The 23,676-nt window shown below is 40.3% G+C and overlaps 3 protein-coding genes across 6 annotated transcripts; 1 reads left to right on the top strand and 2 right to left on the bottom strand.

Moving 5' to 3' along the window:
• Positions 1–2,629: 2,629 nt before the first annotated feature.
• LOC121540633 lies at positions 2,630–10,391 on the bottom strand. Of its 4 annotated transcripts, XM_045222959.1 has the most exons (11): positions 10,184–10,391; positions 9,156–9,242; positions 8,775–8,810; positions 8,399–8,532; positions 7,843–7,979; positions 7,653–7,746; positions 7,437–7,536; positions 6,416–6,675; positions 6,085–6,271; positions 5,677–5,804; positions 2,630–5,519 (listed from the first exon to the last, which is right to left on the bottom strand). In XM_045222959.1, the coding sequence occupies exons 1-11, from the start codon at positions 10,197–10,199 to the stop codon at positions 5,202–5,204; spliced, it is 1,497 nt and encodes a 498-aa protein (XP_045078894.1). In that variant the 5' UTR covers positions 10,200–10,391; the 3' UTR covers positions 2,630–5,201. The 4 variants fall into 4 exon arrangements, with proteins under 4 accessions (XP_045078894.1, XP_045078895.1, XP_045078896.1 ...); XM_045222960.1 differs by lacking the exon at positions 8,775–8,810 and having other exon boundaries at positions 10,184–10,390; XM_045222961.1 differs by lacking the exon at positions 9,156–9,242 and having other exon boundaries at positions 10,184–10,390.
• A 2,906-nt stretch (positions 10,392–13,297) lies between these two features.
• Positions 13,298–17,494, top strand: LOC123491612 (E3 SUMO-protein ligase ZBED1-like). The gene is made up of 2 exons (XM_045222958.1): positions 13,298–14,785; positions 14,940–17,494. Exons 1-2 carry the CDS (start codon positions 13,605–13,607, stop codon positions 15,604–15,606), a joined length of 1,848 nt encoding a protein of 615 aa, XP_045078893.1. The 5' UTR covers positions 13,298–13,604; the 3' UTR covers positions 15,607–17,494.
• Positions 17,495–17,585: 91 nt separating this feature from the next.
• Positions 17,586–23,403, bottom strand: LOC121575015 (guanine nucleotide-binding protein-like 3-like protein). Its single transcript, XM_041887773.2, has 15 exons — positions 23,323–23,403; positions 23,179–23,219; positions 22,548–22,658; positions 22,307–22,423; positions 22,111–22,194; positions 21,897–22,032; positions 21,688–21,791; positions 21,345–21,489; positions 20,955–21,042; positions 20,694–20,871; positions 20,458–20,600; positions 20,221–20,357; positions 19,954–20,120; positions 17,871–18,045; positions 17,586–17,674 (listed from the first exon to the last, which is right to left on the bottom strand). The coding sequence occupies exons 1-15, from the start codon at positions 23,336–23,338 to the stop codon at positions 17,607–17,609; spliced, it is 1,710 nt and encodes a 569-aa protein (XP_041743707.2). The 5' UTR covers positions 23,339–23,403; the 3' UTR covers positions 17,586–17,606.
• Between the last annotated feature and the right edge of the window lie 273 nt (positions 23,404–23,676).

Genomic DNA, 23,676 nt, shown 5'->3' with positions numbered 1-23,676 from the left:
AATGTCTTCAGAACAGGTCAAATGTGATAATGGGGTTAATTATCATTTTTGTTGTTGTTGCAATGTTAGCTACATGCAGAGCCATATATTTAGAGTTAGGCCAACTTTTAGAATTCTAGACATTCAGTTACATAGCATTGTTTAAATATTCCCCATGTTTACATTTACATTTTAGTCATTTAGCAGACGCTCTTAACCAGAGCGACTTACAGTTAGTAATGTTAATGGGGAGCTAACATGGCTGCCATAGGATGTAGTATCATGTAAATGCATCATAATGCTCATTCTAGACATTGTTTTATAGTCTTATTTTTTTGTATTCCCCATGTAATCTATGGAGGTGGTTTGTATGGGGTTTTCCTGTAACATCCAGTAATGGACACCAAAAAGCTTTGGTTGCATCACATTATCTGATGTACAATCTGTAGCTTCTTGGAGTGAAGTTTGACATCATGGAATTGCAGAAAGCTATCCCAGGAACTCCAGACATCCCAGACTGAGGACTCCCGAGTGGTGCAGTGGTCTAAGGCACTGCATCGCAGTGCTAGCTGTGCCACTAGAGATCCTGGTTCGAGTCCAGGCTCTGTCGCAGCCGGCCGCGACCGGGAGACCCATGGGCGGCGCACAATTGGTCCAGCGTCGTCCAAGGTAGGGAGGGTTTGGCCGGCAGGGATGTGGGTTCGTTTCCCACGGGGGGCCAGTATGAAAAAAAAAAAAAAAAAAAAAACATGTATGCATTCACTAACTGTAAGTTGCTTTGGATAAGAGCGTCTGCTATATGACTAAAATGTAAATGAGGACAGTCCCCAAGTGCACCTGCCTGAATTGCCTGGAGATGGGCAGTGACCTTGACAGGAAGTGCTGCGATCAGGGCCCGTACAGATGAGTGAGCAAGATGGAAGGAGACGCTGTCACAAAGCCTATAACATGGACAACTGTTCTACTAACTGCCAAATACTTTAATTTAAAGATTCCTGCACCTTAAAACACAACTGCTGCCATTTCACCACTGCACTATTCCATGAACTCATTACCATATAAAGTTGAAGTCTGTTGAATTTCTTGTTAACAAACTATAGTTTTGGCAAGTCGGTTAGGACATCTACTTTGTGCATGACACAAGTAATTTTTCCAACAATTGTTTAGAGACAGATTATTTCATTTATAATTCACTGTATCACAATCCCAGTGGGTCAGAAGTTTATATACACTACATTTACTGTGCCTTTAAACAGCTTGGGAAATTCCAGAAAATAATGTCATGGCTTTAGAAGCTTCTGATAGGCTAATTGACATCATTTGAGTCAATTGGAGGTGTACCTGTGGATGCATTTCAAGGCCTACCTTCAACCTCAGTGCCTCTTTCCTTGACATCATGGGAAAATCTAAAGAAATCAGCCAAGACCTCAGAAAAAAAATGGTAGACCTCCACAAGTCTGGTTCATCCTTGGGAGCAATTTCCTAACGGCTGAAAGTACCACGTTCATCTGTACAAACAATAGTACGCAAGTATAAACACCATGGGACCACGCAGCCGTCATACCGCTCAGGAAGGAGACGCGTTCTGTCTCCTAGAGATGAACGTACTTTGGTGCGAAAAGTGCAAATCAATCCCAGAACAACAGCAAAGGACCTTGTGAACATGCTGGAGGAAACATGTACAAAAGTATCTATATCCACAGTAAAACGAGTGCTGTATCGACATAACCTGCCGCTCAGCAAGGAAGAAGCCACTTCTCCAAAACCGCCATAATAAAGCCAGATTACGGTTTGCAACTGCACATGGGGACAAAGATTGTACTTTTTGTAGAAATGTCCTCTGGTCTGATGAAACAAAAATTGAACTGTTTGGCCATAATGACCATAATTATGTGAACCAGCGACCTTTCGGTTACTGGCACAATGCTCTTAACCACTAAGCTACCTGCCGCTGGTACTACACTGTACTTTATTCATTTGGATACCAATAAGAAAAAGATTGTGATATCTTTGTACAGTGGGGAAAAAAAGTATTTAGTCAGCCACCAATTGTGCAAGTTCTCCCACTTAAAAAGCTGAGAGAGGCCTGTAATTTTCATCATACACAGTAAATTTTGAAGTGTTAAAGTAACACTTAAAGAGTTAAATTTAACACTATTTCTGAGTGTATATGGTCCCACCCTGAAATAGTGTTAATTTGACTCTTTTCATAGTGTTAACATTTTAGAGTTAAATTAACTCTAAATAGAGTAAAAATTTAACACTCGCTTACACTGAATAGTGTTATTTTAATTTTACACTAAAGGTTAAATAACACTGGAGAGTGTAAATATTACCCTTGGAAGAGTTAATCATTTACTCTTCTAAAATAACAAATCAACTCTGATTGAGTTTGATTCCAGTCCAGTTTAACACTGCATGGAGTTGACACTCAAGGTTAAAATAACTCTGATAAGTGTTGATGTTACACACTATTGTGTTGATAATTGACTATCTTGCAGTGAAAAACAAGCTCAAATAGAGTCAAATTCTAACACCGTATAGTGTCACGGAAATAAATCTCAGCAGTATTCATTTTACACTTTTTTAGTGTCAAATTACACCAAATACTCCATTAAGTGAGTAAAAATCACAACTTACCACAAAATAATGCATTTCAAATTTTTATTAACAGCTCAACTATGTCAGGCTAAAATATATTAAGAATACAAATCCCTTTTTAAAACATTGACCTTAGGTTTCCATAAAATGGCAATAGGGAACAACATACAAGGAGGAATCTGTCGTTCCATACTTCATTTGAACATCAAAAGGTTTAAAGTAACACAGTTCAGTAATGTTGATCACCTTTTGAACCCTGTCTGGATGCATCCTGACCTTAAAGGCATAGTAATGGTAATCAAAACACACTGTTTCCATCAGTTTTCCACAGAGCAATACACAGTCATCTTTCACAGCAATAATTTTGATTTTACAAAATACAGGCATCTCAAATGCTACCTCAGTACAGATAATGAAGTCACGGCGGTACTCTGTACCATGATGTTTGATCCACTTGGCAGAAAACACACTGGTAGACAATACAGACCCACATTTTAAAGCAATCTCGGGACCTTCTTTGAGCTCACTAAGTGTTACCATCTTCCCCGAACCTAAAGTTAATCTTTCCTTGCTAAAGGACTCTCGATACATTGCCATACAACTTTGGTGCTTTTTGGCTAATGTTTTTGTTACATTCTTAAAGCTTTTTAATTGCTTCTTAAAAAAATTATGTTTAGCTTCATAACGCATGCACCACATGTGCAGAACTGGGCCGATGTTTTTTATATTACGAGGGTAATGAATCATGAAGTGATGCTTTGGTAAGAGATTGATTGCAGGAAACAACTGCTTGAAGAGCTGATGATGATCAATGATTAAATGTTTGAGGTAAATGGTCATGCCTTCTGTAAGGACTGGGGAAAATACAATGTTAACAATGTGTAGAAGCAAAAGTAGAAGATGCCAGTGCTGGTCATCTGACTGTATTAAATCACCAAATAGCAAAGGCATATTACGTAATAAGCACCAAGACTGTATAGCATTCAACCCCAAATCATTACTTCCATCAAACAACTTTACTCTAGGTGGACGGTTTCGCTGCTGATTGTATCCATAGTCAAAAGCATGTATTCTACCAGCCAGTTGTTCAGCATTTAGGAAGTTTTCCTTAATGTACTGCAGGACAAGTTTGACTTCAAACTGAGCAACTCCTTCTAAAATATCGTGCATTATATCTACAGAAAAATTGTTGGCTGTATTAAAATACTGTAGTGAATTCAGCAGACAAATGCGTTTGACACCATAGATATGAGGTAGTGTAGGATCTGTTTGTAAAGTTTGACAGTGCAGTTTGTGCATCTCGATAGTTCGTAGTACAACTTTTGGATCATCTTCACAGAACACAGTTTGAAAACAATCTTTCTCAAGGAGACAGAAACGACAACAATACCTTGCCCCAAATGACTCCACAAAGCCAAATAAACCATGCAACCCAAGATTATCACCAGTGACCTGAACTATGGTACCGTGAATCACATCTTTCAATCTGGGAACTTTAAGTCCCTCTGTCTCGAGTACTTTAAGATCACTGACAAGTGGCTCAAGTATCAAATTAAAACCATAACGCTTGATGTCCTGCGCATGGAAAAGAGCACCCAAATGAATATTTATCAATGATGAATTAAAGATTGGGGGGAAAATTCCTTAATGTAAAGTATATAGCACCTAATTTGTGTATACCCTTTTTAGACCCCAAGGGGTTTGCTGTTTCAAAGTCGTCATAAAATAGCTGGATCTGTATGGCATCTTTTTCTATAGAGAATAAGGGACTTTTTTTAAAATAGGCGGCATCTCTCAAGTCTGCATACACACCTTCCTTGGGCATGTGCCTGGGCTTGAACATGTCTGCAAGTTCTGGGTTTTGAAAAATGGCCTTTAGTGTTTCTAAAATAGGAATATATGCAAACTTGTCAGTTACAACGACCTGATCGTATGTCCCAGTTGTTTTGTTTCTTCTGCTGTCAAATCTTGTGCCAAGCACCTTTTCAACATGTTCTACGATTCCCCATTTCTCTTTGAAGTGTTTATTTCGTTTAGCTTCTGAATTTAAGGGTGTGAAAGGGTTTTCCAACTTTTGCAAAGATTGTTCTATTCTGTTCTTATTTTCAGTTTCCTGTGGAGATAAGCACTGCAAAGCTGCATCTGTAGCTTGACTTTGAATCTCAAAAAACACTTCTTCCATGGAGGAAACAAAACTATTTACAGTAGATTGACTTAATCCAGCTGCTTTTAGTTGTGCAACAGCAGAGGCACACATATCTAGAGTGCTCCTGTTGGACTTTTTCAACAGAGTAGATGTGGCTACCTCGTGTTCATTAACTGTCCGTGACGTTGTAGCTGTCTCCTCTACATTAGTGGTCACTGCCTCTCCAATGCTGCTTAAATAAACATCAGGGTCAACCTGTTGGTCAATATACTCAGTGTGTTTTGTGTTTAAATGTTTCCTAAAACCAGAAAACGTACCAAACGCACAGCCACATCCAGTCTGAGCACATTTAAGCCGGAGATTTTTTCCAGGCAAGTAACCGTGAACTAATCGTAAATGCCTAACAAGCATATTTGAACTCGATAACTCAGCCTGACAAACAAAACACTTCATGTTCGAGGAGAAACTTCAAGCACTAATGAAGTAACCTCGCCCTGATTTCAGCAACACGAGGGCTCTCTTTGACCTTGCCAGCATCGATGCTGTACACTGTAGTTTGGATGAAAGTGTACATGTTGTGGAGCATGGTGTTGTAGGATGTGCCAAACACAAAATGTGCCTTAAATAGTTCGTCAAAAGCAACAAGAGAAGAGGTTGACCTGCAAGGTATGGCATTCTTGTCGATAATGATGAAGAACTGGTGGATTGCATTCTTCTTAACTCCAACAGCTAGGAGATAGGGCTGAGCGCTAGTAGTGATGGCATCGAGATGCTCTTGAATGTTTGTTCCGGTCTGCGAAGACAAATGAGGGAAAACTGTAGTTAATGGCCAAGTAGTTGTAGAATATGCAGAAAGAGCCAATACACTACTCTTATTGAATATGAATATTGAATGAATACTTGTAGCCTAATATTAGGTGTTCATACCACAAATTAGAAAAAATACAAACCTTCTTGAATACCACAAGATGTTTCTCTGCTTGGGATGCGGAAACCTTTCCTGGTCTCTTCCGACCCTGAGCGGAGGGTGGAATCAGGTGTATAAGCAGTAAAACCGATGACAGATCACTGTCCCAACCTGTAACAACACAAGTTCAATGTTAACACACTTCAGTTACGTTGTTTTCTTTACAAAAGACCCCCAGACAGACAGCAGTTCTACATCACAAGAAGTTCTCTAACTAAAACATCCACAGGGCTGAGTCAAATCTCAAAAGTTTTGTTCAATATACTGCTACAGAACGTACTCGTAAATCTTTCACAGATCCAGCTTCTTAGTATTATGTTGATATTTAAATGTTTACACATAATGTTGATATTGCAATACAACACAAAAGGTAGGCTTACAAGCATCTTACCAAAGTCAACATCCAATTCAGTGCCATCCTCAGGAGGATCAGCTGCCAGCAAGAGTTCTTCAAGCTCACTTGTGGATGGAAGCTTTCTGCATTGTTTGATGATCTTTTTCTTGAACGTGACCGGCCACCTTTCCAGAAGCTTGCTTGAGGTATCCTCTCCGAACATTAGAACAAAATCCTGTTCAACCTGGAGTGGGGTGGTGTTGGTGACAATTTCAGTTATTTGACAGCCAATCAAATTGTATTGCGTGCTAGTTTAGCTAGCTAGTATCACTACAATGTCTTACAAAACAATTCACTTGTCATAGTATTTTCAAAATAACATAATTACCAAGCTTTTGACGTCTTTAAAACGTGGAAACTCAGACAGTATGTTGCTTGACTGCTGGGGGTCGAGGATCATTTTGCGGCGATACACAAACGTCAGTTCCATTTTCTTCTTGATTGTGTCTGCATCAGCAGAATGTTTCATCAGTGAGATTGCTTTGTTGCACTCATCATCAGTCAGGGCAGTCTCTGGAACAAACTGGGATTCTCGTCTGACAGTCGGTCCTCCAGACATGTCTTCACCAGTTGATCCTTTGGCTGATTCTACACAACACGGGAAAATTTCAATCATGTCAAAAGTTTTAGTAGCCTGGCTAACTTTTAAAGGAAGTACTCCACTGTAAAATATACTTTTTGAGCTGTAAACTAAATGATATGAATGATATGTTTGATGCTAGGGAGTGTGGCAAGCTGGTTTAGCCAAGGCCAAATGGGAAGAAGGCCAAATTACAGGTGTTGGCCATCTGAGGGGCAGAGGACAGCAAAGGGGGGGGGGTGGTTACATGATATATATGAATGTATATGGAGCGTGATAAAAAGGTGACCTTGAAATTGTGGCGTTAATGGCGACGCAAGGAAAAAATTTGGGTGCACCTACATTTTGTGCTGGTGCACCTAAATAAAAAAGTTAGGCGCACAAGTGCAACCAAGACAAAAAGTTAGTGTGGAGCCCTGCATCAATGCTGGTGTTAATATTGACATTATTTCTTCACAATTTATGAAATCTGCAGTTTGTGGGTTGAAAAATGTATGAAAATGCCATCTACTGGTTTAAATCACCCTAAAGTTTGCAAGGCCAGTTTGCCAGGGGTTGCCTCGACCAGTCAGTGTCGAGGCAACCCCCCCCTTATGTCACAGTCCTTTGTAGGTCTCTGATGCATATTTTCTTTAAATTTGCTAAGAGGGAGGGAGCTAGCAGAATTGAAGGATGTAGTTACACATTATACTATATGTCTGAGAAATAGTGCAACAAATGCAATTATTGATCTAGCAACTGTTTTGTTCCATACATTTTCCAGTATTACCTCCGAATGATGATCGCCTGTCTTTGGCGGTGCCTCTCTGAATAGTTTTAATCCTCCAGGCCAAGTACCCAGTTCCACTCTCGCCATCATAATAATGCTCCTTGAAGGATGAAAGGATAACAAAAATGGATACTTCATTGAAAACAACATGGTCTGGTAGGATTCAAAAACTTCCAATAATATTTAACATTACAACTATTACTGTGTGCAACTCACATAGCCATTCTTAGAGAATGGGTCACTGAGGTACGGGAATAAGGTCACTATTCCTTTGGCATACATTTCTTTCACCTGTCTGGGTGGAGATGTACTGCAAAATTGAAGAAGAAAGGATTGTGCAGTCATATTCACTTAGATTCAGATTTAGATTTACAGATTGAGAACACAAGGACTATTAACAAATTACCCATTCATTTCTGTCATGTCAGCTGCCAGCATGTTCACCATTTTGCGTCTTGTTTCATCCGTCAAGGACTTGGTTCGGTTGTATTCATTTATTATACGTTCCCCACCGGTTTTGTTGGTAAGAGCTGATTCCACCAACTTAAAACAAAATGCATAACAATTCTGCATGTTATGTCCACTGCAAATAAACTGGAAATAAACTAATATGATGTCAGAGGATGTCCCGATCCAATCTCAAAGATTGCAAGTGCTACAAAAATCCAATGAAAAAGCCAATAATGGTAAGAAACTCCCTCCAGACAGCGACAATAACTTGAATGTACTCGAAGTGTGCACTGTATTATCAATAAATAAATAAAAGTATCTGATCAGGACTCAATATCAGCAGATACTTTTTTTAATCGGATAGGGCGCTTTAAAAAAACTTGATCGGGACATCCCTAATCAGGACTTCAAAAATGTTTTGAAACCATGTAATTTACAATGTATATTAATGTAATTTTAATTCTCTGAGAACAGATTCAAGAACAGAATTTAAAATGTCAGAATTGTCTTACTTGCTTGGCTTCTGTATCCAGCCTCTGGCGTTTTCTGGAGGGGCTATCTGAAATAATGACTGTATCCTCAGAGTCCAAGGTATCAAGGGATGATGGTTGGGATTGCTCAGAAGAGGCCACCATGGAGACAGATTCTAACCATGATTTTTAGAAGAAAAAGAATTATATATAGTTCCCTCATAATCTAAGACACTTATTTAATAGACACCATGAACTTCATAAAACAAAGAAATAACGTATTCATTAATTAGTCTAATTAACTGAAACAAACTTGAGTCATATTTGATGGTTAGCACCCCAGTTGAGGGATCCTTTATAATATCCTCAAAAACATCATCATCCAATTCAGTCCCTGAACTGTCAACAATTTTCACACCTTCTGTTACAGCTGGGACACCAAACTTTGCAAATGCTAGAAAAAACAGGGATAAAAGCTTGTGTAAACAAAAGTAAATCATTATTTATATAATAATTTCACTGTGTACACCTACCTTACCCTATAAAATAGGTTTTAAACAAACACTATTAAGTGATTAAAATGTTTTTTTTTGTAGCATCATAACTATACCTTAAGCAATGCATCCACAATTAAAGTGTAGTTACCAAGGGCAAAACAGAAGAAATTTAGACGTACAAAAATGGACCAGTTCCAAAAACCTGAGAACTTAACATGTCCCATCATTTTAGGAATATTCCAGTATATCAATTTTAAACAGCTAAATTCAGACAGTTATTACTAACATTGTCAAATTCTTACCTGCAATCAAAAAGTCTTTCAGATTTGGCTCAGTTATTCTGACAAATTTTTGGACATCTCCAAGTTTAGCTTTAAGCAGCATGCTCCCTGCAAATAGTATCAGTACAATTTCTCACAGTTAAAAAGTTGATGGTCTTATTTTAGCAGTATTTCCTCAAATATAAGAAAAAATATTGTTTCAAGCCACCAAAGTGCTGAGAAATGATCAGCACTTTTGCAGAAATGGCCAGTTAAATTGAAGTTACTGTCAAACACATTAAAAAGGATAACGTCTGATTTTCATCCTTGTAACATTAATGTTACCGCCTTGCCCGCACAATTACTGCAATTGTTGGGTCTTGGTATATTATAGAGTGTGGTCTAGACCTACTCTGTCTGTAAAGTGTCTTGAGATAACTCTTGTTATGATTTGACAATATAAATAACATTGAATTGAATAATGTTAGCTAAACGTTACACCATAAGTGTGTGCTAAGATAGTGCTTAAGTATTTTAACAGTACTGCTGCTGCTTTGAAACCCGAAAGTCATTTTGTATAATATCCAGGAAAAAAATAAAGGCACACCGCTTAAGCAGTGTCCAAGGTTAATGTCTACCCGCCGTTAACATAATAAATCCATGCCACCCGCACATAGTTAGCCAGTCAAGCTAACGTAGCTAACTGTAGCTAGTTTAGCCAACTCCCCTTAGTCTTTGCTATGTTCCTGTAATATCTGAACGTTAACAAGAAGTACACAATCCCCCCTCCACGTTGTATTAACATAACTTACAATAAATCGGGCTGACATTGTCTAGTTTGAACGTTATGTTCGTCAGTTAATGTTAATTAACGTTAGCTTAATACTGCTGGCACATGGACTGGACAGAAGTCAGTCACAACATGTTAACGTTAGCCTTTTTAAAATTCGACATTTTAAGACCTAAAACCAACTAGAGTGCACTGTTAGCAACGATATAAAGTAATTCTTAAATGCTGCTTCTGTTAAAATGACAAATAATGTGTGTATAGTCGCTTAGGAGAAACTTACCGCAGTCATTCCACATGAAGAAAATGGCGCCGTGAAAATGTGTGGTCCGTTTGAGACGAGTCGTAGGTGGGCGGAGCTTTCCAGAGTACGTCTGACACTGCGTCTTTTAACAACGTACTTTTTCACCAACACTGGGCGGTATCTTACTCCAACTGTTGTAGTAATAACTCTGTAAGAGTCAATGTACTTTGACACTGCATATTTAACACTATGGAATTTACTGTGTAGGTACACGTCAACTATGACAGACAAATTGAGGAGAAAAGAATCCAGAAAATCACATTGTAGGATTTTTTAATGAATTTATTTGCAAATTATGGTGGAAAATAAGTATTTGGTCACCTACAAACAAGCAAGATTTCTGGCTCTCACAGACCTGTAACTTCTTCTTTAAGAGGCTCCTCTGTCCTCCACTCGTTACCTGTATTAATGGCACCTGTTTGAACTTGTTATCAGTATAAAAGACACCTGTCCACAACCTCAAACAGTCACACTCCAAACTCCACTATGGCCAAGACCAAAGAGCTGTCAAAGGACACCAGAAACAAAATTGTAGACCTGCACTAGGCTGGGAAGACTGAATCTGCAATAGGTAAGCAGCTTGGTTTGAAGAAATCAACTGTGGGAGCAATTATTAGGAAATGGAAGACATACAAGACCACTGATAATCTCCCTCGATCTGGGGCTCCACGCAAGATCTCACCCCGTGGGGTCAAAATGATCACAAGCACGGTGAGCAAAAATCCCTGAACCACACGGGGGGACCTAGTGAATGACCTGCAGAGAGCTGGGACCAAAGTAACAAAGCCTACCATCAGTAACACACTACGCCGCCAGGGACTCAAATCCTGCAGTGCCAGACGTGTCCCCCTGCTTAAGCCAGTACATGTCCAGGCCCGTCTGAAGTTTGCTAGAGTGCATTTGGATGATCCAGAAGAGGATTGGGAGAATGTCATATGGTCAGATGAAACCAAAATATAACTTTTTGGTAAAAACTCAACTCGTCGTGTTTGGAGGACAAAGAATGCTGAGTTGCATCCAAAGAACACCATACCTACTGTGAAGCATGGGGGTGGAAACATCATGCTTTGGGGCTGTTTTTCTGCAAAGGGACCAGGACGACTGATCCGTGTAAAGGAAAGAATGAATGGGGCCATGTATCGTGAGATTTTGAGTGAAAACCTCCTTCCATCAGCAAGGGCATTGAAGATGAAACGTGGCTGGGTCTTTCAGCATGACAATGATCCCAAACACACCGCCCGGGCAACGAAGGAGTGGCTTCGTAAGAAGCATTTCAAGGTCCTGGAGTGGCCTAGCCAGTCTCCAGATCTCAACCCCATAGAAAATCTTTGGAGGGAGTTGAAAGTCCATGTTGCCCAGCGACAGCCCCAAAACATCACTGCTCTAGAGATCTGCATGGAGGAATGGGCCAAAATACCAGCAACAGTGTGTGAAAACCTTATGAAGACTTACAGAAAACATTTGACCTGTGTCATTGCCAACAAAGGGTATATAACAAAGTATTGAGAAACTTTTGTTATTGACCAAATACTTATTTTCCACCATAATTTGCAAATGAATTCATTAAAAATCCTACAATGTGATTTTCTGGATATTTTTCTCATTTTGTCTGTCATAGTTGACATGTAACTATGATGAAAATTACAGGCCTCATCTTTTTAAGTGGGAGAACTTGCACAATTGGTGGCTGACTAAATACTTTTTTCCCCCACTGTACGTTATGTCTAGTCTATAGACCAGGCTGTTTTCAGGAGCATAGATGTTCAAGAAGAGTACAGTCTAGTAAATACATCTAAAACCATTCCAAATGTACAATAAATTATGCCTATATGCTAGGTCAAAAATTCACAAATATGGTTTCTCACAGAAGTTTGTTGCCCACACAAACTTCCCTTATTGTTTGGTTTGTTGGCACCGTTTTCAACACTTCCTGTGAGCAACAAAGACTGACAACATGGAAAGCTCAGCTCCTTCCCTGCTCCAAGGTTTGCTAACTGCATCCAGTGTTGCGTGGCGACTCCTCTAAGCTGTAGTTGCTCAGCCGTTGTTGGGGGCACTTCAGGGAATCTTCGTATGTAGGTTTATAAACTGCTCACGCACCAATATTTACAAGACGGTCACTCAAGACTGGAATTGATTCGCTTGTTCTAGCATTGATGTCACCAGAGCCGGGCTTTCGGCCGGAATGATTTTGTCTCCGGCCCGAGTCTTTTGCCCTGCTGGGATGGTGTAAAACTAGGCTACACTGCAATGAATACTCCAAACATCAGCCCTGGCCTGCCCTGCCTTTTTAGTGCTGCCCAAAACCAGCATTTCTGTGTATGTGGCACTTTAGGAGGCGGAGTCATAGACAGGTTTGCACCTACAGTTTAATTTTGTTTAATTTCTAATCTTTATGGATGGACTAACATCCTTGTACTGTGTAATAATTTGCAAACATTGTGAATATTTAGTTGGAGAAAGGATTGTATGCTGGTGTGTAAAATTGTGATGTCTTGTTACTACAGGGGTGTTGGAGGGGATGTATTTGTTTTTGTGCAATTAATTAGGTAGAAATATTGTCCTGTAGCTAATTGACCTGTGATTTATTAAAAATTATGATAAAATCCAGATTTTGGTGCCTGCGTTTGTACATATCTGCAAAAGTCCTGTGTCCCCCCTCACTCTGCAGTTAATAATAATAATACAAACCTACTGCTAATGTGAGTTTACACAGTTCCAACATAATCCAAAAACTGGTAGCCTAAAATCCCAATCCTGCTATATTGCAGGTAACTAGAACATTTCATGCAACAGTGGTTTAGGCTGCCACCATTTGGATTATTTTGGAACTGCACAGTGCAAGCAGCATGACTAGCTCACATTAGTTAGCAGTAATGTGACCAACATCAACACAAGGCTTTTTTATTTATTTATTGCCAATCAAATATTGGACATGGTTTATGAAAACATTGCAACAAAATGATACAAATACTTTCCCCAACCATTTTTCTTCATGAAAAATTACGATATAGTTATGCACTTGTAATTTGTACTTGCTAATAGATTTTTATAAATATTATTGACACCATATTCCATGGGTTTACTGTAGTGATGGGTCATGCGCACAAGCATCGGCTCTGAGAGCCGGCTCTTTGTAGTGAATCAGAAGAGCCGGCTCGCATCGAGTGAGAGCCGGCTCCCAGTTTTTTGCCCATTCGCTGCTTAGGTTTCACTTTCACAGAGGTCTGTTATGATTGGCCAGCATGGCGACCAGCATGCGGCATTCACGTGAGAATTAAGGATGTGTAAACAGAGAGGGGGCGGGGCAGACACACCACTTGACTCCACTGCAAGTGAAGAGAGAGACAGAGCGGACTGAGGAGCGTGTGTGCGTCTTGCATTGTCGTGTCGTTTAACTATGAGTGACACTAGAAAGCGAAGCAGCATCTGGCTGCAGTTTAAAGATATTGGGAACAAGAAAGCAGAGTGCCTTCACTGCAAAACGAAGGTCACTATAAGAGCAGGTTCCACCACAAACCTGCATAGACATACAAGAACTGTCCATCCTACAGTGCAGTTAGAGGAGAGAGGGCAAGCCAGCTCACCATCTACTGATCCTGGTGTGTCTCATACCAGAACAACAGCTGCTGTAACGTCTACTGCCATCCCCATGCGTGCAAGTATAACCTCTCCTACTGCAACTCAAAGCAAAATAAGTCAGTTTTTACCTAAACTGATGACCCCAGCCAAACAGCACAGTATTGATGATGAGTTGGCTAAAATGGTAGCTTCTGATTTTCAACCCTTTTCCATTGTGGAGGACAAAGGAATGAAAAACTTTGTCAAAGCCCTAAATCCCACATACACTCTACCCAGTAGAAAAACACTTTCCCAAACAATGATCCCAAAACTATATGACACAGAACGTGCATTATGGCAAGAAAGGGTGACAAAAGCTCCATCAGTTTGCCTGACAACTGACTGCTGGACCTCCAGAACAACCTGCTCTTTCATGTCTGTCACTTGCCACTTTATTGAAGATTACAAGATGACATCTTGCCTTCTGGACTGCTTCGAGTTCACCGACAGACACACTGCAGAAAACTTGGCAGTGGAGCTACTAAGAGTGGCAAAAGAGTGGCAAGTAGAGGACAAAGTGGTGTGCTGTGTGAGTGATAATGCTGCAAACATCACCAAAGCCATAAAAGTTTTGAAGTGGACCCATCACCCATGTCTGGCGCATACACTAAACCTGGTGGTTAGAGATGCTCTGAAGGTGATCAAAACAACCGTGGATAAGGTGAAGGCTGTTGTGGAGTTTTTCCACAAAAGCACAGTAGCAGCACAGAAGCTAAAGTCCACACAGCGCCAAATGGGGATTCCTGAACTGAGGCCCAAACAAGAGTGTGCCACCAGGTGGAACTCAACATTTGATATGTTGAAACGAATGCTTGAAATAAAAGATGCCATCATCTCCACCCTGGCCCTCATCAACGCATCTATTGAGCCATTAAGCCAAGAGGAATGGGAGCTGGTGAAAGAGGTCTGCGCCGTCCTGCAACCATTCCAGGAGGTGACTGTGGAGATAAGTGCAGACAGGTACCTAGAACCATTGAAGCATTGTTTTCTCTACTACTATTCAGTCACTATTATACATTGCAAACACAACACATACAGTATAATGCATCACGTATAATATGCCACATACTTTTAAAAAACTAAATTCTAAAAGTTGCTGTTTTCTCTCCTTCAGCTATGTCACAGCCTCGAAAATGCTCCTGCTTTGCAAAGGTCTGCAGCTGGTGACAGCCGAGAACCAATGGACAGTAACTGTGCAGAAAGTGAAGGAATTAGTTGCAGCTCTTTGTTCAGCCATGGACCGCAAATTTCTGCGGATGGAGTACAACACTGTCCTTTCAGAAACTACCTTATTGGATCCAAGGTTTAAAAAACTTGCCTTCAGTGATCGTAGAGCTGTTGATGAAGCTCTTCAGAGGATTAGTGCAGCAGCAGCAGCAAAATGCACCCCCAGCAGCCAGCCAGCTCCACCATTACAGGGCCAAGTGGAGGAGGAGCAGCAAACCTCTGCTGTTTGGAGGCTTTTTGATGACAGAGCTACAGGAGATGCTTCAAGGAGAAATCCGACAGCTGATGCTATAATGGAGGTGAGGAGCTACCTTGAGGAGCCCCTCATCCAGAGAGCAGAAGACCCACTGAGCTGGTGGCAGGCCAAGGCCTCAGTCTTTCCACTCCTGGTGAAGGTGATGGAGGGGAGACTATGTATTGTTGCCACATCAGTTCCTTCTGAGAGAATCTTCTCCAAAACAGGGCAGATACTCACGGAGAGGCGAAATCGTATCAGGCCTATCAGCCCATCCAAGCTGAGGCATCTGATCTTCCTGAATGCCAACCTGCCCTGAGGACTAATGCTGTTTGCTGGAGTTTGGTTCTGGTTTTGATTCTGTTCTGTGGATTTGTTTGAAGTTTATTGTTAATTTGTGCAATAAAAAAGTTTAATTGAAATAAACAAATGTAAGAGTGGTTTTGTCACAGAATAAATGCACAGAATTAGGCATTATAAGGTCTCTCATAAAAACACTGAAAGCAAAAGGGTTTTCAACACATAAACCATGATTTTTTTTCAAAGTTAAGGTAAAATATAGGCTACAAAAGATCCTAAATAAAGAGCCGTTCGGGAGTCGAAAGAGCCGGCTCTTCTTTGGGAGCCGAGTCAAAAGAGCCGGCTCTCAGAAAAGAGCCGAACTTCCCATCATTAGTTTACTGACCAAAATCCATTGAATTAATATAAAGAAGTGTTAATTATTTGGCTTCAGAGAGCAAAGCGCATGGAAGAAAGCAGTGAGATATGCAACATAGTGTTGTTTCTGCAAAATCTTCACTGCAAGAGTGCGGGGCGCTTCATTTCAGTCACGCAGGGATCAATGTGATTGGTCAAAAGACCAAAGTGGAGAAAAAAGATCAGAATTGGGCTGCCTGTGTAAACACAGCCTAAGTTTACTTGTCACAAACCATTGCACTTGACTAGGCAGTGATTGCTTCAGTAAATTAAACCAATCGCCTCCTAAACAATTTGTGCTTCTAATATGTAAGCTTATCAAATCAAACGACTATCATTTGCTAATTATTGAATTAGCTTGTGATAGCTGTATATATGATGCTCCTGTTAAGCCATAATCAGAAATTCTTCAACCAACCTTTAACAGTGTCTTATAAACATGTTTCCAGTTGCAGGTGGTTTGGAAAAATATTCTATACACTTCTTGGACTGTGCATGGAGGTTCCTTGACATCTTAGCTGTCGGAGATCTTGCATTTCCCAACATCTTTACAGGAACTAACGTAACAGTTATTTATAACGAGTAGAAGAGGATGACAGCGCGTCACAGTGTAACCCAATCAAAGATTTACACACACGACACCATTTATCACTCGGTACAGAAAGTGGATTTAATATGATTCTGAACATTTCCTTTTCGACCTGCAACTAGAAACAGGAGTTTGTGAAACACCGGTTCCTTCCAAATTGAGAATGAAGAAAGTATCGTCAAGTAAAATGTTGGTCGCAATATTAGGACCATAAGCACGACCTCAGACACTAGCTTTAGATTTGCTGCTGAGGTTCCAGTTCACATGGCTACTAATATGTCATTTCTGCCTTTGACATACCACCAAGGGTTTAAATACATCTTAGATTAGGTCTAATCTAGACTTTCTAAATCTAGGTTTATAATTGCACCACTTACATTTTTTAACTGGATTAGTTAATCTGAGGTTAAATCACTAAACTAAGATTAGTGACACATGTCATAATGGATTCACCATAGCAATATGTTCTAATTCTATGGAAACAAACTTGCACTGGTCATTGCTAGCTAGCAAAGTGAGTTTTCACTTCAGGCTAAGGAATAAATTAATAGCACTTTTTTGTCAAATAAATTAGCTGGCTAGTTGAGTTTAACAAACACGATAAGCCACAGGTGCTAAAATTGTTAATCACACTGAAAATAAAGCACATACACTAATATTTGCAGAATTTAAACCTCCTCCAGTGGTGGTTTAGATTTAATCCCAAAACTAAATTTACATTTGTAATTTTTTTTTTTGGTTTAAAGTCTCAATTAAATCTTTCTAAACTAAGTTTAAGTAGGATTAATTTAAAATAGGTTTAAAGTTTGGTGCAACAAGATGAATAGATAAACCTTGATTAAACCCAGTTTAAGAGTTAATCCATGTTGGTGCAACCCACCCTCAGTCTTGATATGTAAATGCTGATACTGTATTGCACATGTCATGCCTACCACTAGGGGATGTTGTGAATAGAGTTATGATGATACTGACTGAACAGATATATAATTAAATAAAAAAACAAAAACACCCCATCTTAGATTAACTTTTATTTTTCATCCATCAGAAAATGCAAAGTTCATTGCCGTCGTCAGGCTGTCTGAGAGTTTGGTAGCAATTTTGTCTGAAAATAAAATAGTGAGAAAGGAGAAATTGGATAATTCACAGATAAACCTATCAATTACAGTAGTAATGGTAGAATAAAAACACCTAAACCATATCTAAGTTAAAAACCTCAAGATAACAAAATATGGTTGTCAAGTGATCTACAAACCAAGGATTTATACAACACAATGTTAGTGTTAAAACATAAGACATACCAGCTCTTTTCTGTTGCTTCTTCCTCTTCTTCCCAGCAGCCATGAGTGCTTGGCCCTGCTGAAGAGGGTCTACATTCAAGATATCCTTTAAATCGAGGGTCCTGGGGGCAGCAGCATCAACTGAACCACCACTCTTTGCCCTTGGCGCTTTCATCTCCACAGTCATAGGTCCAAACTAGTGTTAAAGGATAAAAAAGACAAGATATACACTGAGTGTACAAAACACTAAGAACACCTTCCTAATATTGAGTTACAATATTAGGAAGGTGCACTCAGAACAGCCTCAATTCATCGGCATGGACTATACAGAGAAAGGGTAACTGCATTCCAATATGGCGACCGGAGCATGGGCGAGTGGGTGTGTCGAAAGGAAGGTAGTGGGCGTGTGGAAAGGAGTTGGTGTGTCGAAAGCGCTCTGCTATAGGTTAGACGGTTTTGATTGAGCAGTGTTGTTTTTCTTTCATTTTTTTTTACCAGGCAACTACCATACATTGAGCTACCATACCGCGAGAGTTTGGACTTCTGTATTTAAGCCAGAGGATGGATGAGTCAGTAGTATTTCACTGTCAGTTTTACGCAAATAATAGTACATTTTCAGTTAAAAAAAAGACAATTGTTTGTTTTTGATTAAAAGTATTGATGATGGGTGTACTGTTGCTTCATGCGTTGTATGCATTACTGTGACTGTCACCCTGATATTGTCTACTAGCTAGGTAGCTACTTACCACACCGTTGCCGGACAGTAGTGTTTGTCAAGCAGGAGCGAAGGGCACTGTGTCCCCGTGTTGCTGCCTTTCATGCCTTGGCCATTGAGTAGTAGACTGTATGTATATATGTATCAAGGTGACATCTAGATGGTTATCAATATTAGTTATTTCTTGTGTAGTAGGCTGCTATCCTACTTGAAATAAAAGCATGTTAGAGACAAAATTACTGCGATACCCAGTAGGAAGCACTTCAAGTCAGCACGTCGATACACCAGTGCACTGGTCACCGGCTTATCTCGTCGTGCAGCCCAATCAGCCACGCCAAACGGTCTTGAGTGCCAACAAATCTGCCCAATTAGCAGATTTGTTTTCCATACACCCACTCCTTTTGACACAACTACTCGCTGGTTGCCATAATGGGCTGCAGCTACCCATACTTGACTCTACAAGGTGTCGAAAGTGTTCCACAGGGATGCTGGCCCATGTTGACTCCAATGCTTCCCACAGTTGGCTGGATGTCCTTTAGGTGGTGGACCATTGATACACATGGGAAACGGTTGTGTGTGAAAAACCCAGCAGCGTTACAGTTCTTGACAAACCGGTGCATCTGGCACCTACTACCATCCCTGTTCAAAGGCACTTCAATCTTTTGCCTGAATGGCACACACAAAATCCATGTCTCAAGGCCTAAAAATCCTTCTTTAACCCGTCTCCTCCCCTTCATCTACACTGATTGAAGTGGATTTAACGAGTGACATCAATAAGGCATAGCTTTCACCTGGTCAGTCTGTCATGGAAAGAGCAAGTGTTCTTAATGTTTTGTACACTCAGTGTTAAAGGACTTTTAAGTGGAACCCAGCACAAGTCATAATACCACTGTAAAAGTTAAACAATACATTTTCATCTGGGTTGTGTTCAGTAGGCATGAAAATGGGGAGTTGCTACAGTAACTTAAAGTCATGCTCCGGAACTTTGGTGATTACTAAATACAAATGTTTTACTTCCTGCTCTGGCCTGGATGTGTGAATTTGTACCTCAATACATGCATAATATATGAGCAGAATTACTGTCATACCTCAATTGGCCACGAAATCCCTCGTTTGAAAGTTAGCGATTTTCTGGAAGCTGTGCTGTGCCGTGCCATTTGCCATACATTTCCCCCCAATTGGGCCAGCCCCCTAGCAATTCAAGTTCAACCAATGAGCTTCAGCCCCTCTTCATATGAGTGACAGCTAGCAAGATGCACCCACAGCAGAGCGAGAGAGAGCAACATAGGGGGACCACTTTCGGCTCATAAGCGCTACTTTAAGAACTACTGAAGTATACAAAAGTACTGCAGAATCCGTTGAACTTGTCAAGTAAAAGCACTGCAATACCTCAGGGTCCTGATCATCATCCATGGATTCAGTTTCATCCTTGGACTCAACTTCATCCAAAGCTCCACCTTCCATTTCCAGGTCACAAGGTGGTTCTTCTTGACCACCCTGAGTCATCCCAGCAGTTGCCATGCAGAAACCCATTTGGACATCAGTGCAAGACGACACTACAAGAAAAACAAACATTTAGCACATACATTCTTTTTATCCCAATATAACTTTTCAGTTACTAGGCAACTATAAAATGTGTGTGTGTGTATATCATACCAGCTAGCACTTCCTGGTTTCCCTTCTCTAGTTCCTCCCAGTCGAAAGCTTTGCCCATCTCTGCCACAATCTCAGCACTGACATGAGTGGGAAGAGTGTGCGTCTCCGGGGGGTGTGTAAAGTAGCTGATCCTACCCCTACAAGACCGTAAATTAAACAGAACAATGGGACTTTATTAGGTAGGTAGTAGCTTTGAAAACCTCAGACGTATTAAATGTTTTTACAGTTTGCACCTACCCTGTCCAGTCCATTAGGACACTCTTTGCCGCCTTGTCATTATCAGGCACTCCTCCCTTCCTCAACTTGCCCTGTCGCCGTGCCAACAAAGCCAGAAACTCTAGAGCTGTGTGGAAGTCTGGAACACCATAGTGTTCCATGATCTATGGAAAAACAAAATGAAAGAATATGACAACATGGACATAAAATCTGTCACTGCATTGCAGTGAATATGCCGTTAAATAATCTTTGGATACCTGTGTCTTATTGCAGCGTCTTAAGATGGCTTCGATTGGAGGTAGAGTGTCTACAAGCTGCTCAATCTTTACACAATTCCGAAGGATCATGGCCGCGTCAGTTGTCGAGGTTGCCATGACAATGCCAGGACAATCTAAAAGCTTGATGTGCTTGTCCAAGTGTATTTCCTGAAGGCACCTAAAAGCCATCATACAGGTCAGTCAAGCAAGGAAAGAACATGTAGGCCTAGACATAAATAAAGCCAAAAGCTTTGTACTTACTTGGTTACGCCAGGAGTGGCTCCAATATTGCATGCACGTGCCCGCTTCAAACTGTTTATCAGACTGCTCTTTCCAACATTGGGAAACCCTGAAAAAAAGAAAACCATCCAAAATATTTTATATCTTCAAAACTTTGCCCAGTTTAAACAGTTTGGAATTACATAAAAACATATGCTGAGGCGGCCATGATCCTGATTGAGCAGGAAGCCTAGTGGTTAGGAGCATTGGGCAAGTAAGTGAAAGGCTGCTGGTTTGAATCCCTGAGTCGACTAGGTGAAAAATCTGTCGATGTGCCATTGAGCAAGGCACTGAACCCTAATTGCTCCTATAAGTCACTCTGGATAACAGCGTCTGTTATATGACCAAAATGTGAATGTAAAATGTACCCACCAACCACACCAACAGTGATGGCTGTCTTAATGTCTAGGTTGCGGCAGTAGTTCCCCAATAGTTTCATCAGGCATTCCGCGCCCACACAGGCACTGCTACACAGGAGCTCAGCGGTGGCCTGGGTAACCGGTACATTGCTTCGCTTCTGCAAATGGAAAAACACATGCAAGTATAGCTACTAGATGCTAACTGAAAAAAGTGTATTCAGTTAGCATGTAGTACAGATGGCCTTATTGCTTAACAGTAAAACAGAAATATTGTATGGAACATGAATGGAAGAATGGATTTCAGTAAATGATGCTGTGCATGTTCTACATATGGCATTCTGAATTGTTTTACTCACCAAATTCTTGTTCTGTTGCTGCGTTGAGGCTTTGAAAGCCACAGTGGGAAATTCATTGCGAAGATACTTGATCCATTTCTCCACAATCTCCTTGGACACCAGGTCTAAGAGTACAGTGGAAAGACATGTCTGTCAGTTAAAGATAATCTGGCACCATGCTTTCTAATGTATAAACCATGCATATTAATGCATCTCTCTTACTCACTCACCAATCTTGTTAAGCACTAGGACTATTTTCTTGTCAGCGCCGCTTTGAATAACAGCCTGCTCCACCTGAGGACAACGGCAGCCAAGAGGGTCACGGGCATCCAGAACCTCCAGAATCACATCAGAGGCCTCAACCACCTTTCATACAGAACAGGGAATACAACACATTATTATCATAATTTACAAGACAATTCGACTTGATTAAAGAAAACATACCTTTTTGAATTCCCTGTAGTACGCCTTTCTTGAATTCTCATTTTCAAAATGGACATGCTTCTCTAAACTCCGCATCTCAGTTTCCTGCAATCAGAGAACAAAAAAACACTAATGACAAGCTCTCATTTAATGAGAAAAACAGCAATGGGAGAGCTGCTCTTTCTTGACAGACTATAATCTACACTAGTTAAATTACCCTCTGCTCAAACTCTCTTTGTCGCTGAAGAATATCTCTCTGAAAACTGTCCAGACTTCTCCTCTTCATCAGCTCCCGTTCTCTTGACAACCTCTGCTTTTCTTGGAGCTCCTGAAGCTGACCATGGCAAAGAGAGCAACACATTTTAAATACCTATAAATCAATTGCCAAACCAGAATTTCGCTATTGTCATGACAGAGATTAACAGTTGTAATAAAAATATATTTATATCATGGTTCACCCTTTTCTTCCGGACTTCTTCTGGTTTTCCATACTCTTTGAGATGGCGTGCAATGGACAGCTCTGAATTTATTTTCCCTCCTTGAGCATCAGTCTGTTGTCCATCGTTGCCCTTCAATTGAAATTAAACTCAAATGAGATACGGCCAATGATGTTAACATAATAAAAGTAGCTAAACTATAGTTAGTTAAACTATAACTAGTTAGTTACAGTATACAAAATGTGTACAGTGAGTCTACTTCACACGGAGTCAAAAAAGTATTATTATATTGGACTGCAGAGACCCTTCTCAGTTCATTAGCTATGTTTTTGTCAAAAACCGAGGTTTTCTGTAGCTATCAATGTTGTACAGTATACGGCAAAGTGAGATCAACTGGCTGGCAGTTTCGTGTCCAATGTGGTCACAACAGGTTAACTAGTCGCCGCAATTAGCAACTAGTGTATTGCTACTATACTTACCAGCGTCGCATGTAAAATTCAAATGGAATTTTATTCAACATTCTGGCTTGCAGTGCACTGTTCTAAAATATAATCTATTGAAAATTGTCCGACTGTGAATAACATGTTGCTAGCTAATTTATAACCTTACTAGCTAGCTAACTTTGAGTAGCAAGCAGGCCAGCTAAAAATACCTTTTGTTTTCCTCGGAAAAGTCTTTTCGCTCGCTTTTGTTCTGCAAAACCCACAACAAGAAAATAAGTTACACATCAACGAGCTACAATGTTAATTCAATGTTTAAAGGATCAACGTCATATGATATTAATTTAGCTACGCACTGCTGGCCTTCGACATGATTCCACATGTGGAGAAAGGTTGGTGATGGATTGCACGGATCTGACGTCAATTCACAATTTCCGGTTAATGCCCTTCAAAATAAAAGCTCAGCAAACCCAAGAGACGAGAAGCGCATGCAGCTGCAGATTATGCGCGCTGGAGGCTTCTTCTTCTTCGATGAGGTTTAACGGCGGTTGGCATCCAATTTGTTGCATTACCGCCACCTACTAGACTGGTGAACAACTCCCTTATATTTTGCTTGAAAAATAAAATAAAACAAAGAAATACCCTACCATCTAACACTACACTCACAAATTCAAAATTATTATTAATAATTAACACCACCCCACTCCACT

The sequence above is a fragment of the Coregonus clupeaformis genome, chromosome 10, assembly GCF_020615455.1.
Source record: "Coregonus clupeaformis isolate EN_2021a chromosome 10, ASM2061545v1, whole genome shotgun sequence".
Taxonomy (NCBI): Eukaryota; Metazoa; Chordata; class Actinopteri; order Salmoniformes; family Salmonidae; genus Coregonus; species Coregonus clupeaformis.
Note: the sequence above shows the minus strand (reverse complement) of the source record. Positions and strands in the feature narration are given on the sequence as shown.

Bases quoted from the DNA above. Each gene is read 5' to 3' on its own strand.
- LOC121540633 (XM_045222959.1), bottom strand. The intron at 7,537-7,652 runs GTGAGTTGCACA...TCATCCTTCAAG, and splicing joins CATTCTCTAAGAATGGCTAT to GAGCATTATTATGATGGCGA. The intron at 6,676-7,436 runs GTAATACTGGAA...CGTGTTGTGTAG, and splicing joins CAGGCGATCATCATTCGGAG to AATCAGCCAAAGGATCAACT.
- LOC123491612 (XM_045222958.1), top strand. From the start codon at position 13,605: ATGAGTGACACTAGAAAGCGAAGCAGCATCTGGCTGCAGTTTAAAGAT. The intron at 14,786-14,939 runs GTACCTAGAACC...TCTCTCCTTCAG, and splicing joins GTGGAGATAAGTGCAGACAG to CTATGTCACAGCCTCGAAAA.
- LOC121575015 (XM_041887773.2), bottom strand. The intron at 22,195-22,306 runs GTAATTTAACTA...CTCTGATTGCAG, and splicing joins AAAGAGAGTTTGAGCAGAGG to GAAACTGAGATGCGGAGTTT. The intron at 20,872-20,954 runs GTAAGTACAAAG...GATGGCTTTTAG, and splicing joins GCCACTCCTGGCGTAACCAA to GTGCCTTCAGGAAATACACT.